This window comes from Euleptes europaea, chromosome 10, assembly GCF_029931775.1.
Source record: "Euleptes europaea isolate rEulEur1 chromosome 10, rEulEur1.hap1, whole genome shotgun sequence".
Lineage (NCBI taxonomy): Eukaryota > Metazoa > Chordata > Lepidosauria > Squamata > Sphaerodactylidae > Euleptes > Euleptes europaea.
The window spans coordinates 78,089,560-78,105,197 of record NC_079321.1 but is presented as its reverse complement, the minus strand read 5'-3'; the positions used below and the strand labels follow the sequence as shown (position 1 = coordinate 78,105,197).

The 15,638-nt window shown below is 43.1% G+C and overlaps 1 protein-coding gene across 1 annotated transcript in view; it reads right to left on the bottom strand.

Annotated features, from left to right (window-relative positions):
- Window positions 1–15,638, bottom strand: part of AKAP7 (A-kinase anchoring protein 7) — a 126,150-nt gene that overhangs the window by 87,625 nt on the left and 22,887 nt on the right. The window contains exon 5 of the mRNA XM_056856231.1: window positions 12,284–12,444. Coding sequence (XP_056712209.1) covers window positions 12,284–12,444 — 161 coding nt within the window. The remainder of the gene's footprint in view (window positions 1–12,283; window positions 12,445–15,638) is intronic.

The window sequence follows — 15,638 nt, the reverse complement described above, 5'->3', positions numbered from 1 at the left end:
GAGCCTGTGCATCCAGCTTCTGTTCTTTGGCCAAATAAACAAGCAGTTAGTTTATCCAACCTCCTCTCAATTGGCTTTCATTAGACTCTATGGATAATTGGGTCACAATATTAGTAAAACTCACCATTTTGAATTCAGTTAAAGAGCTATTTGCTTCCAGGGATTCTGAACTTGCCATAACAATGAACTACTAAAAGAAACAAAATGTTCACAGACAAAGAAAATCAGTGGTGCAAATAGCCTTTTCTAGTAAATTCATTTAGTTCAAATTGGCACCACCCAAAATGCCAGATAATCTCAGCTGACACTGATCTTGTTTTTTATGTATGATAATATTTTAAACATAATCAAACAAAAAAAATAAAAAACACTTAAACAATAAATTATTCCAATACATGTGTAGCTTACTTTGTATCTACATTTCAATTATGAACTTCTTTGAATTACATCACTATATATTTTGATATCTAATAATATATTTGTTTTCAAACATGTATCACTTTAATCTAATTCTATTCTTGATTTTTATCTTTATAGTTTAAAAAACCTGAAACAGATCTTGTTGTCTTATGTTGATTTATGCCAGAACATGATTCAAACTGATTAATAAGAACATAAGAAAGACTTATTTCTTCTGATCATGTCTTGGTCTGAATTTTAGTTTAATTACAATACATCCAGTTGACAATGACAAGATTCTAAATGTACTCAATTTATCTCCTTTGTGTAGTAATTACAAAGTCAAACTGCTTAAATACCAAAGCCCTGTTTGGTCCAGATCTGAACTTTTGCTTCATGTGATCTGGTTTAGGGGCCTGCTGCCAAGAATTATGCACAGACTGCTCTGGAAAACCCAGATGCTGACAGTGCCATGTAGAATACTGCATTAGATTGTTGTCTAATTAAATTTGTGCATTAGATTCAAAGCATCTGCTGGCTGTAATTTCCTGCCGCTGTTTCTGTTCTATGTTGCTCTTTCTCTAGAGTCCTCTGGAAAACTAGCAATAAACAGGCAAACCTAAAACTCATATTACATAGCAAAAGGATTCACTTTAAGGTTATAGCAGTATCTTGCACTATCTTAGGTCAGAATCAGGTGATACAGAGAGCACATGGCTGTACAACATCCCCTCTTTCCCCAGCAATGTTTAACAGAAAACATGTGGCATGATGTCATTGTGTCGAGTTACCTCGCACCCGCAACTGGTGAAAAATGAACTGAAGCAGAGGTAGGAAAATGCTCAGTGCGATGATGTCACATTACACACTTTCATTTACTAGACTGACTGAGTGAGGGGGGAACAGGATGGGGGATGGTGCTTTCAGTGGCAGCCACACGTCTGGTTTATCTAGTTCCACCCATAATCCAGGAGAGAATCATAGGTAGTGATTTTTAATCCAGATGCTACTTTATGGGAGAATACTGGTCTTTATCTGGTGCAACTTGACCTGAAGTGGGCTGCACCAGCAGCATCATAACCACCTTTCAAAGGGTGTTACAAAGAATAAGAGCAAAGGAGACAAATGTAGAAGAGAGAAAGAAGAAGAATGCTGGACAAAAAGGGGAGAGAAGGCAGGAAGAAAAGATGGAGCGAAACAGTAAAGGTAAACTGAGTTAAAGAAAAAAAACATATGTGCTCCCTATTGTAGGTTGAGGTTAAAGGTAAATTCTGAGTAGAGAGCCAGTGAGGTAGAGAAGTCACGCTGAAGCATTAAAAAATTGGAGGACACTATGGAAATCACTGGGGTAAATTAATGTTAATAAGGTGCAAATTATGAAAAAAGGTACTCTTAAAAAAGAAATTTTATGAGAGGGTGCTTTGCATTGTGGAATCTTAGAATCTCAAATGATTTTTGTTCTAATCCAATCACTATTAATTTCACTAGGCTTGCAGTTCACAATTGTTAGACTGAACAATATAGGACAGAATCCCTCTACAGGTGACTGAATGATACACAATCAATATTTAACAATCTAAAGATATCCAAATATCATGGAAGACTATGCAATATGAATCATCAGCTGAAGACTACGTAACCAACTTTGGCCTTCCAAAAATACCAACTCCCATATTACCCGTAACCAGCTGAGTGTGGAGAAGGTGGAAGATGAGCAACAGTGCTGTTAGTCCACTTTGGATCTAAGGACAAAATCTGGCCCACTTTCCTCCATTTCCTCTTCACAGTGGCCCTTTCACAATTAGGTGTTGACCAGAAGTATAGTGACATAGGAAAAATCCAGAGAGCTTGAAAATAACAACTATAGAAGCCACAAACTGACAATATTTCTACCAAAGACTGAACAGCAATCGTTCTTCTATTTCCAGAAAGTCCTGCCAAAAAAACCCTCAATACAGTTAGCGGGTAGAGAACTGAGGACCTAAGTTCAAACCCCTGCTGGGCCACGGAGTCCCCTGGATGACCTTGGGGCATTCTCTCTCCCTTGGCTCCATCTACCTCACAGCATTGGTCTGAGAACAAGAGTAGTGACCATACATGCTACTCTGAGTTTCTTGTGATAATACTGAGGAAGAAAGGGATAAAAAGAAATATAAATATTAAGATTTTCAGAGCCTGGTGTTTTCAACAATCGTCTGGTTCCTGTCAGGGGAAAAAAATGGACTTTACATCTGTCATAGGGATAGGAAAGAGAGAAATGGAAATCTTTGTATGCTGTACTGAGTTATGCAAAAGATAACTGAGACAGCAGTGGCCTTTGCAACTTTGAAAAAAGCACTAATATGAGTCACACAATGTTCAGGCATGGTATGATTCCACATTCCTCGGAGCACAAAAGATCATTCACTGCCTCTAAGAATGTCTAAGGAAACTTTTCCAAAAAATGGTTGGAATTTTGGGGACAGTTTAAAGGACAATGACAAACCACAGACATTTCTTCAGCACTGAGATCTTTTTGTTAAATCTCTTTCAAGAAAAAAGGCATTGAAGGTTGGCTGCTCTTATTTTCATTCTGGCCCGTTTCCTGTTGCTCCCATTTCCCCAAATTAGATCTAAATTTGAAATCCTAGGCACATTTATACATACACCAATGGGACATACCCAACATAGAACCCAGCTGTAGGTTTCACTGCAGGGGAAGCAGAGCCCAAGATTGGAATCTTTCACTACCATCACTGTTGCTCCTGCAGTTCACTCAGGCTGCATTCAGGTATCATATCTGATGTCACATCTTAATCCTGAATAGGCTTGGCTCCCCCTTTCCCTTCTTGCACAGACTGTAACAAAGGATTCTTCATCTAAAACTAACTCCAGCTACCCATGACATTTGCATTTGGGCATGCAGCTAAACCAGAGTTTATTTTCCCTCAACAACCTAGGATTATAAACCTGGATTAAACCCTGGTTAGGAATCCTGACTTGTGGAAAGAAAACTACTTCTGGTTAAGTCCTTCCAGCAAACTACTTCTGTGTGCCTGCTTTTGTATACTGTATGTAGTCAGTAGTCTAAGCAGAGTTGCATCCTTCTAAGTACTCTGAGAAGGGTTAATTTCAAACAGAAATTTCTTTATCATGCTCTGAGTGAGAGGAGAAGGGGGAACAGGAAGGAGCAAGGTGTACATATGAACCTCGCAGCAAACAAGATTCATTTGTGCAGGTCAGGAAATATAAATACAAAGGAGCTTTCCTTTTTGTGGTCTCTGTGTATATTTCTTGGCAAGGACTTCTTATCCTTAAATTCTACTAGGACTGGCTTCAGTGGATTTCCAAATAGCTTACCACCTTGGAAGGGGAAACCCATCAGTTCTGACTTGGAGCGTGGTTCGGCTTGCCACAGTTGAAGCCACAATGCCCGTCTGGCCACAGACTGAGTGGCTAATACTCCCACCGAGAAGGACATTATGTCTAAGGTGGAGTCCACCAGGAAGGTCACTGCCTTCAGAACTCTGGACACCCCTTTTAAGGCCCTCCTGTTATTCTCTGGGATAAGCTGGTTCAACTTGCGCGTCCACATTATGGTGGCTCTCGAAATGAGGGCCAAGGTGACAGAGGCACTGATAGCTAGAGAAGAAGCTTTGTGGGCCCTTTTTGTGGCGAGCTCAGCTTTTCTATCTAGGGGATCCCTGATTGTCCCAAGACCATCTCTAGAAACAAAATCAAAGGAATGGAGTGCTGCAATTTGGGCCTCCACTAGAGTGACCTGAAGGAGTTGGGTGGATGTGCTGGCAAGGGAATAACATTTCTTTGTAATAGCTGGGAATTGTTTATTGGCTAAGGCCTTTTCCCATTCAGCTTTCATCAGGGTAGTGAAGTAACCGGGCAATGGTATGGCCCTACAAGGGGTGGAGTGCCTGTGAAAGAACTCCTTAGATCCCTTTAACTTGTCAGCAGTGAGGGGATCAGAATCCTCTGACAGGTCCAAAGCTGCTAGAGCCTTGGAAAGGAGGGATTGAAAATCCTCTTGAACAAACAGCCTAGTCTGCTTTTCCTCTGTCACAGGGATTCCTCATCAGAGGAGAATTCTCCCTCCTCTCTGATCTCATCATCGGAGGTAGCTGGGGACAGGTTTGGGTCAGGACACCTGGGGGGGCTTTTTGTGCCGCTTTAGTGGGCAATCAACCTCTCACACCCCTGGCAATCTCCCTGGGCTCATATAGTTTCCCCATAGGCTCCTGTGTGGAGTTCTGAGTGGGGTTGGAGCCGTGAATAGATGGGGCCGGGGAGGAAACCTGTAGGGCCTGTAGGGTCCGTGAAGGCGCTCCTAACAAGCTCTGCTAACTCAGCTCTTAAGAGTGAAAGTCCTCCCTCCATCTGAGAAACTGCAATGGTTTGTACTTTACCGGTCGCTGCCTCTTGAGAATCGGCTGGGACTGTAGCCGCCTACTGAGATCCATGGGCGGCGGCAAGATCTGGGAGGATCAGCTGAGAGGCGAGCTGTTCCGAAGCAGCGAAAGACTAAGCCCGCGGCGCCGGGGTGACATGGCTAGAAGCAGCGCCGCCATGCCTCGGAGTTTGGCTAGAAGCCGCTCTGCTTCATTTAGAATCGGCTGCTTTGGGGCCGGTGGAGTCGGATTCTTTTTTCTTTTTCGCGCCTTTGTCTGACTTGGTCAAGGTGACCTTCTTTCGTTTGCCCCCAGACTCCTTGTCTTGAGCCTCAATACCACCACTGTGCCTGCAGGAAGATTCCTCCTGGCCCATAGAATCATAGAGTTGGAAGGGACCATTAGGCTCATCTAGTCCAACCCCCTGCACAATGCAGGAAATTCACAACTACCTCCCCCCCACACACACACCCAGTGACCCATACTTCATGCTCAGAAGATGGCCAAGATGCCCTCCCTCTCATGATATGCCTAAGGTCATAGAATCAGCATTGCTGACAGATGGCCATCTAGCCTCTTCTTAAAAACCTCCAGGGAAGGAGAGCTTACCACCTCCCGAGGAAGCCTGTTCTACTGAGGAACTGCTTTAACTGTTAAAAATTCTTCCTAATGTCTAGATGGAAATTCTTTTGATTTAATTTCAACCCATTGGTTCTGGTCCGACCTTCTGGAGCAATAGAAAACAACTTCGGCACCATCCTTTAGATTACAGCCCTTCAAGTACTTGAAGATGGTTATCATAGCCCCCTCAGTCTTCTCCTCTTCAGGCTAAACATACCCAGCTCCTTCAACCTTTTCTCATAGAACTTGGTCTCCAGACCCCTCACCATCTTTGTTGCCCTCCTCTGGACCCATTCCAGCTTGTCTACATCTTTCTTAAACACAGTTCTTTAGGTGAGGTCTAACTAGAGCAGAGTAAAGTGATACCATCACTTTGCGTGATCTGGACACTATACTTCTGTTGATACAGCCCAAGATTGCATCTTTTAAGCTACAGTATCATACTGCTGACTCATGTTCAGTGTTTGGTCTACTGAGACCCCAAGATCCTTTTCGCACACACTACTGCTGAGACAAGTCTCCCCCATTCTATAATTATGCATTTGATTTTACCTGCCTAAATGCAGAACTTTACATTTATCTTTGTTGAAGTGCATTTTATTAGTTTTAGCCCAATTCTCCAGCCTGTCAAGATCATCCTGTATCCTGGCTCTGTCTCCTACCATATTTTCCTACCCCTCCCAATTTAGAATCATCTGCAAATTTTATAATGATGTTGAACAACACAGGGCCCGGGACTGATCCCTGAGGCACTCCACTAGTCACTTTTGTCCAAGTGGATGAGGAACCATTAACAAGCTCTTTTTGGGTACGATCTGTCAACCAATTACAGATCCACCTAACAGCAATAGGATCTAAACCACATTTTCCCAATTTGTCAACTATAATACTATGTGGAACCTTATCAAAAGCCTTACTGAAATAAAGATAAACTATGTCTACAGCATTCCTCTGATCCAGCATTCCCCTGATCCAGCAAGATCAAGCAAGCCCACATCTAGGTCCTCTGGCAAGATATATTTGTTGTTGCGGGCTGCCGCCATTTGTTTTGGCAGGAAAAATTAGCCTAGTCTTAGCCTGAGGCAAAGGAGCTGGACAGAACACAAGGGAGGTGACAAGAAAGGGTACAAATCACAAGAACACTGAGAACAACACTCACAACAAAAAATTAAGTTCCCTAAGTAACTAAATAGGGTAGAAAGTCTCCTAATCGTAGCAGAGAGCTGCAAGAGCTGCTCTCCCTATCAAAGGCAGGAAACAAACTGGAGCTGAGGAGGAAAGAGGGGTCATTTCCCCCAGGAGACAGGAAGTTTTTTGTCCCTGCCTCCCTGATCAAGAGAAGGAAATAACCCATTCTGAAGATGCCCTCCTACTCAAAGCGAGAAGGATGCAACTCTGTTTAGGACTGCACTGTAAGTCTGCCAAGTAGCTTGGAGTTAATTAAGCACAAGACCCCAAACCCTGATAGGTTTTCCCCCAACCTGGCCACCCAAATCTCCCTTTGTTTTTGCATAAATAATGTTTCAAGGCAAGCATTCTAACTAGATGCTTGCAAACCCAAAGCATTCTTTCGTGCGGTTGAACAACAGACAACTTCCTCCAAAAGCAGCAAATTCTACAACATTGGGAGTGATTTCACACTATAATCATGCCCAGCAAGGGATGCGTCAGAGTTACCTGCCCACACTTGAAAGGAGGCAAAACCACAGCAGTTGATTGTCCAGAAAAGTGGTGAGCAGTTTTCTCTGTGGATAGGTGCAATAGGTTCCTAGGATCCTGTGTAGGGTAATGCTAAATGGAGTTATACCCAATTTAAGCTCACTGAATTCAATGAAGGGTGTAACTCGTTTTAGGACTGCATTGGTTATAGTTTAACTAATGTGTTTCTCAAACAATGGTTATAATTCTCCCACAGTATACTTTGTGCACACAGTTTGAGAAAAAGTAAATTAGGGCTTTAAAGGCTTGTCAGCTTAATGCAAGATACAAGTTTTGTATATGATCCGGATCACATTTATCGTTAAATGGACTTCTCTGGACATACCAGTTTAGGCTTTTGAAAGCCCTGGCTATCTCTTCTATCAAATACTCACTTTATCTTCTCCACAGATTCACTAGATAGTGTACTATGAAGGGAAATTTTTAGTGAAATGTGTCAGAAACTGTTGCGTTCAGGCAGCGGTGCTTGGCCTCTGACTTCAATCACAGCAATGGCGATACTGTGTTGCATTTACATTACTGTCAGGCCCAGCCTGTACAGGAAATGCCAGGCAAGGTCTGACTGAAGATGTTTATGCTTACTGCAGGTGCTGGCCAAGGTCAACTGTAGCAACTGCCAACTTGTGTTTTGACTCTGGACTCTGTGTGAATCTTGCCTCAAGGGGAGGGAGGTTCTCATGGCATCCAATGCTTTTGCTTTCATATATACCCTGTACCATGCTTAGTTCTCATTAGTGCCATCTTGCTTCTAGCTGCTGTAAACCTATGGATCTTCCAATAAATCAACTCTCTTTTGGACTACTGATCTATGGATGTTGTTTATGGGATTGTCATGGGACAAGTGCTCACAATTACATTATAATTTATTGCAGTCTTTGACCAGTATGAGATACTGTGTTGAGCAGAGCCTGAGTGCCGGGCCACACAAGGGTAGGTGCAAAGCAAGCACTCAAAGCAAAGGAACAAGGTCACTCACCAGCAAGAGCTTATCAGTAGGCTTTAGGCAAGAGGAAATTCTGGCAGGACTGTCAGAGCTGGCAGAAACAACAGAGTTGTTTCCACAAGGAATCTGGCTGGCAGCCCAGCTTTTATTGCCCTAGGTAGCTGAGTCCTCTTCCACAGCCAGTTGTTTCATATCACCTGGTGGTGTCAATTCTTGTGAGAACTTACGACGCTGTGCTGATAAGCGTGCATGCCTTCTTCTTTCCTTAATCTTTGCCGTTTGACCATCCTGGGAGATCCTGCAGGTGATAAGGTCTCCTGTTGCTGCTTCTGCTCTTTCGTCTTTTGCCAAGACGAACAACCTTCATCCCCAGACATTGTTTTCACTGGCTCAGAGTCCAGGTCCCACCTCTCTAGTAAGTACTCTGAGGGTGCGGGGTCCTGCTCTACCACCTCTTCATCTACAGAGGAGGAAAGTTCAGGCTGATTCACGACAGAAATCCTGCCATATATATGAAACAGCTACAATAGCAAGCACTATCCTCAAGCCACTGAAATATTTGTATTTCCTGGTTACAGGTCTTTGATTTACAAGATGCTAAAGAAAAAACCAAAAGCCCATAGAACCATGAAATATAAATACTGCAATGTTTGGACAGTGTAGATAAAACTAATACCATTACTATTTAATTGAAGTCTACTGTTTTGAAAAGAAAACAACATTGTGCTGCAGTCCTCTCTGGCTTTTATTATTTATATTTCTAAATACGCCATAACGAAACCTTCACAGATGACCCCAACTGCTGTTAATAGGGCACCTTTCTCTGTTATTAGAATAAATAGTAATGATGCTATTTCATTTGGGCCATGGTAGAGAAAGTCCACGGTCCAAGTTTCTAGATTTATACATTCACAGCATAATTCCAGGCTCACTAGGCTAGACAGTATCATTACTAAATTGCACTGTAGTGGTAAAACACAATGACATGTTGTCCACTCCCAAATCTAAACTGCCATTGCAATTCATGTGTGCTGCATTAGGCTACCAACAGAGCTCTATGCCAGGGCTCTAGCATGAGCAGATGGGAAAAAACTGTGGGTGGGGGCTTTTAGTGAGCCATGGTGATGGCATAGAGGAGTATAATCTGAATCATATGCTTGCTGGCATACTGTTATGCCAGCAAAAGAGTTGGCATGTTAAAATATTTCAATCTGACTGAGTGGAGAGCCCAGATGACTCCCCACCACCACCTCTTTTTCATAGGAAAATGGCTTATATCAAGTCAGACCATGAGGTCAATCTACTTCAGTATTCTCTGTTCTGACGGCAGGGGCTCTCCAGCAGCTGAATGACACCCTCACAATAGTACCTTTAATTATCCTTTATCTGGCTTGCCCCTTGCCACACCCTTCCAAGATTGTTCTGCTAGCATAGACTCCTCAACAAACAATTAATGTGCCATGTTATACCCATCGTTGCCTGGGCTTCTCAGCATCCCAGAGGGACTAAAGGCCAGGGGGCAGGGCTATTATCCTTTAACCCCTGAACTACAGAGTCATCTGAGTGTCATAAAGGGAATGGCAATCGGTTCTTGTAGGTTATCCGGGCTGTGTAACCGTGGTCTTGGAATTTTCTTTCCTGACGTTTCGCCAGCAACTGTGGCAGGCATCTTCAGAGGAGTAACACTGAAGGACAGTGTCTCTCAGTGTCAAGGGTGTAGGAAGAGTAATATATAGTCAGAAAGGGGTTGGGTTTGAGCTGAGTATTGTCCTGCAAAAGTATTGTCCTGTAAGTATCAAGATAATGTGCTAATGAGGGTATGGTATGTTAATATGGAACCATTGTATCCTGAAGTGATCTGTTAATGTGTGTAATCCAAAACTAATCTGTATGGCTACTGTTGAATGTTGTCTTTGTCTGGAGGTTTTTCAGGGCAGGAAGCCAAGCCTTATTCATTCGAATGAATAAGGCTTGGCTTCCTGCCCTGAAAAACCTCCAGACAAAGACAACATTCAACAGTAGCCATACAGATTAGTTTTGGATTACACACATTAACAGATCACTTCAGGATACAATGGTTCCATATTAACATACCATACCCTCATTAGCACATTATCTTGATACTTACAGGACAATACTTTTGCAGGACAATACTCAGCTCAAACCCAACCCCTTTCTGACTATATATTACTCTTCCTACACCCTTGACACTGAGAGACACTGTCCTTCAGTGTTACTCCTCTGAAGATGCCTGCCACAGTTGCTGGCGAAACGTCAGGAAAGAAAATTCCAAGACCACGGTTACACAGCCCGGATAACCTACAAGAACCAATGAACTCTGACCGTGAAAGCCTTCGACAATATTTGGAATGGCAATCCTTTCTTCTTGGTTCAGCCACTGCTTCACCCTGAAAGAGTTGCTTGTAGGTCACTGCTGGATGCGTTTGGGCTACTTGGGGTTTCAAGCCTGTGTCTGAGGTAAATCCTGGAGCTCTTAGCTGCAGGGGTCACTTGCTGCCCTGCTCATCACTGGGCCATGGAGACCTCAGATAATGGGAAAAACTGTAACTGATACATTGCACGTGGAGAGCAATTTTATCACATCCTCACGATATCCCTACCCCCTCCAATGCAGACTGGCGCCTTCCCTGCCCGAATACTCTAGAACAGGGATGTCAAACATGCGGCCCACAAGCCGGCCCCCGGATTTTCTCTGGCCCATGGAGCCGAGGCAGCTAGTCCCCCTTTCCCCCCTCCCCCGACTTTTTCTGGTCTTCCTGAGCCGCTGCAGCCCAGCACAGCTATCCGAGGCCTTCCCCCCTCCCTCCCCGGGCACGCACAGGCTTGTGAAGCCCGGCGCGACTGGCTTGGAGCTATCCCACTCCTTCCCCCCTCCCTCCCTGGATTCACACAGGCTTCAGAAGCCCAGCACAACCAGGTTGGAGCCATCGCCCTCCTTTCCCCCTCCCTCCCTGGAAGCACACAGGTTTCTGAAGCCTGGCATGACCGGCTTGGAGCCATCACCCTCCTTCCCCCCTACCTCCCCAGGTGCGCACGGGCTTCTGAAGCGCGGCTCAGCCTAAACCTTTCCCCCTCCCCAGGCAGGCACAGGCTGCTGAAGCCCGGCGTGGTCAGCCTGAACCGTCCTCCCTCCCTCCCCGGGCATGCACGGGCCACCTTTATCACTCTTTCTTTTCTCCTTGTTCTGTCACTCTCTCTCCATTTCTTTCTCTCCGTCTTTCTTTCTTTCTTTCTTTCTTTCTTTCTTTCTTTCTTTCTTTCTTTCTTTCTTTCTTTCTTTCTTTCTCCCTCTCTCCTTTTTTCTTTCTTTCTTTTTTTCTTTCTCTCCCTCCTTTTCTTTCTTTCTCCCTCCCTCCTTTTCTTTCTTTCTCTCCCTCCTTTTCTTTCTTTTTCTTTCTTTCTTTCTTTCTTTCTTTCTTTCTTTCTCTCTCCCTCCCTTCTTTTCTTTCTTTCTTTCTTTTCTTTCTTTCTTTCTTTCTTTTTCTTTCTTATTTTCTCCCTCCCTCCCTCCCTCCCTCCCTCCCTCCCTCCCTCCCTCCCTCCCTCCCTCCCTCCCTCCCTCCTTTTCTTTTTCTTTCTTTCTTTCTTTCTTTCTTTCTTTCTTTCTTTCTTTCTTTCTTTCTTTCTTTCTTTCTTTCTTTCTTTCTTTCTTTCTTTCTTTCTTTCTTTCTTTCTCTTTCTTCTTCTTTTATTTATGTGCACATCGCCCGGCCCAACAAAGTGACATTTATGTAATTTCCGGCCCTCCTAACAAATGAGTTTGACCCCCCTGCTCTAGAAACATTGTTGCTGCACAACTGGTGCAGTTGCCAGGACTTCTTGTGGAATTAGTTGTTGGAGTGTTCTTTCTTGTTTCAGATACTGTTCTGAAGTTCAAAACTACACTATTGTGGGCACAAGTTTTGGGGTAGCAAATGATGGCACCAAGTGCCATAAAATCAACAATTCTGGCTGCAATCTTAAGCATACTTCTCAGGAAGCAAGTCCCATTGAATTCATGCTTCTGATTCAACATGTGAAAATTGGATTGTCGGAGACTACTCTAAATAGTACAGCCTGAAGAAAAGAATTATGAAAAGTTTCCAGAGTTTACTGTCCCTATATAGGCAAAGAATATTTGAGAACCAGTAGATTTACATATGAGTAGGATGTCAGATTTACTTCCTTGGCACTTTGTGGCAATATTAAAAAATATTACCTGATATCTTTAAAAGTGTTGTTTCATGATCCCTCTCTGCCAGCTTCACAAATCCAACTTGATTTTTAAAGTGATCAATTCCTTGAAACGACAAATCCAGGGGCTTCTCTTGCAGGAGTTTTTCTATTAAATCTTTACTCTCCAAGAAAGCACCAACTGCTCTATGAGACAGAAAGCACACACATATCAGAACTGATGCAGAAGCCCTATTTTAGCTCATTATTCTTGTCACCCCACTGCCAAATCTCCTTCCTGAAAACCTAATTTCATGGCCATTGCTTTAGAAACATAATAGAGAGTATCACTACATCTCACAGAAAGGTGGCTGGCCCCATGCCTATCATGAAGACATGAAAGGAAGGATAAGAATATAATAAATATTCAGAAGTAAATCCCACTGAGATCAATGGGATTTATTGCCCAGTAGGTATGTTTAGGATTGCAGAATTAAAGTTAAATTTGGCTAGGTAATTCTCTTACTACCTTTGAAATAGTTCTTTTTAACTATTTATTATGGTTAAAGAATTACTGACATGTCACTAGATGGCAGTAACTACCTGGTAAGCAGGCAGCTTCAAAGAGCTGTACATTTACCTCATCTGCCTGTTTTAAAGCTTATAATAAATCTGCTAGACGAGAGCAACAGAAGATTCTGGATGAGCTCTTATGAAGCACCACCAGAAATGGATTTTTTTCCACTTCCCATTTTCACATCTGCTGAGGAGCCCTTAATACTCTATCACAGAATACTGAGCCTGCAGATAAGGTGGGACAAGTTTCAGGGGTTTCTTTCCTTTCACAAATGGCACTGGCCAGGGGTCTTAGAAGAAGAGCTGGTTTTTATACCTCCCTTTCCCCTATATTTAGGGAGTCTCAAAGTGGCTTACAGTCACCTTCCCTTCCCCACAACAGACACTTTGAGAGGTAGGTGGGACTGAGAGAGTTCTGAGAGAACTGTGACTAGCCCAAGGTAACCTAGCAAGCTGCATGTGCAGGAGTGGGGAAACAAACCCAGTTCACCATATTAGAATCCACTGCTCATGTGGAGGAGTGGGGAATCAAATCCGGTTCTCCCGATCTACACTACACCACGCTGGCTCTTAGGCTTTGCCATCATCTCTAGCGAACATGAGCATGCACCAGGCAACACATCCACCACTGTCCTGTAACTTCACATTGAGGAGTCACTCAATAATGAAAAGCATTTTCAGCAAAGCTCATTAACCATTACTGATCTTCTTGTTGAGGAACTTTTGATAAACTTCTCAAGAAACCCAGAGTCCTCCCAATCACAGTTTGAAAACCACTGCTTTAAAAAATGATTTTGTTTAAACATGTGTTTGGCTGACAGCTCAAAATATAATACTTGCACACTGCTTTGTTTCTTCATACAATTACCCCCAATTACTGCACGTTTTGGGACTACATGGGAAACTAATAACCAAGGTTGACCTCAGCCAGTACATTGAGACAGCTAGCAGTATACTTAATAACAGTTCATGCTATTATGGCAGCATTTCCTTCAACCACTGGCTGTATCTCCGTTTCTGCAGACCTACATATGGACACTGGGGAGGGATCACTAGCTGGCTTACATGTGAGAAGGAGCCAAAAGACAACATCAGGGGAGAAAAGCATCAAGAGGAAAGTTGGTATACACTCCTTCCAGCACAAAATGCAGGCAGTTCCACAAACACAACAGGTTTGTGATTTCCAACAGACTGAATCAAGCCACTTAAAATGGTTTTGACTCTTTCTCTGTCCATAAAAGAAAGAAAGGCTCATCATAACAATTCATGAGGATGTGCTACACTACTGGCAAATGCTCAGGTGAGAGACAACTTCTTTGGTCTGTCTTTTACCTTTGGAGATGGAAACACTTCTGCCCTCCACTTGTACTCTCGTGTGCTACTTTCATTAATCTTGTCCTTTTCATCAGGAAACTTCTTTTTATACCTGTGGGGTACACTAAACCATTCAGAGACCCTCCTCTATAACTGTCTCTATATCAATTCAACAGTTGATTGGTAAGCTACAGAGAAGTCAGAAGCCTTCATTCCTGCTTACTTCTGCTATAGTGTGCTAAGTGGGAAATTGTTTGCCTTCATTGAGAGCCTCAGAGCAGAAGCTTGTCACTCTGATGAAACAGGCAAAGCTAACTTCAACATTATTTCATGGTGCAGCATGTTGAATCACTTTGTTTAAAAAAAAGGGTCAAATCTAGGTCAGTGTACTCAAGCAACTCTTCCCAGTGATTTCAGTTCTGAGCTTAACAAATAAAGAGGCTGCGACCCTAAATTCCTATTATGATTAAGGCAGCAGTGCATAAATCAAATTATTAGATGCACCACTGCTGAGGTTAAATCAAAAACCCTCGGCCATAGGAGCATGCTGGTTTATGTGCCTGTATTCTGTAGGAAAAGACTACCTATGGACAATATTTGTCTTATGAAAGTGTGGTTAATTAAGGCTCTCAAACTGGTCATTACCAAGGATTTTTATCTTTGAGGAGGATTGTAGCATGGAGAAGAGAAAAATTACTGAACGGAAACAACTACTACTGAACGGACAACTACTACTACTAATATTATTAATAATTTACTTCTATCCCACCCTCCCCTGGCCAAGCCAGGCTCAGGGCGGCAAACAACACAAAATATACAACAATAACAGGATGTACAAGAATACATAATATCACAGATTTAAAACCATTACACTGAATTAAAATATGCTGAATAAAACAATAATTGTAAACTATCTTGATGGTGGCAATATTCCCCATAAGGAGTGATGTTATTCTGGTGCCTGTCATTCAACCATCATTATCAGATGTCATAAATCAGGAAGAAGAGGGAGATGGTCCGGGGAAAATAAGGAAGGGAGTGGAAAAGAAGGGAGGAGAAGGTAAATAAGAAGGGAAAGGGTTGAGGGGAGAAAGGGCAGGGAGGGCAAATGGAAAAAAAAGGGGTAAGGGAGAAGGAAAGGAGGGAAGGGAGAAAAAAAGGTGAGGAGGGGAGGGAGACCAGATGATAACATAACCATTGCTGCCCTCAACCATAGGCCTGGCGGATCATCTCGATCCTACATGCCCTACGGAACTGTGCTAAGTCCCGCAGGGCGCCGGTCTCAATAGACAGGGAGTTCCTCCAGGCCGGAGCCATGGCCGAACAGGCCCTGGCCCTGGTCAAGGACAGCTGGACATTCTTACGGCCAGTAGATTTTTCTCAGCATATCGTAATGCTCTTTGAGGGGTATATATGGAGAGACAAATTACTTGTCAAGAATTAATCTATGTAAGACATTTATCTCAAAGAAGGTTCACAGAACAAAGAAAGACTTTTGATTTCTCTGAAAC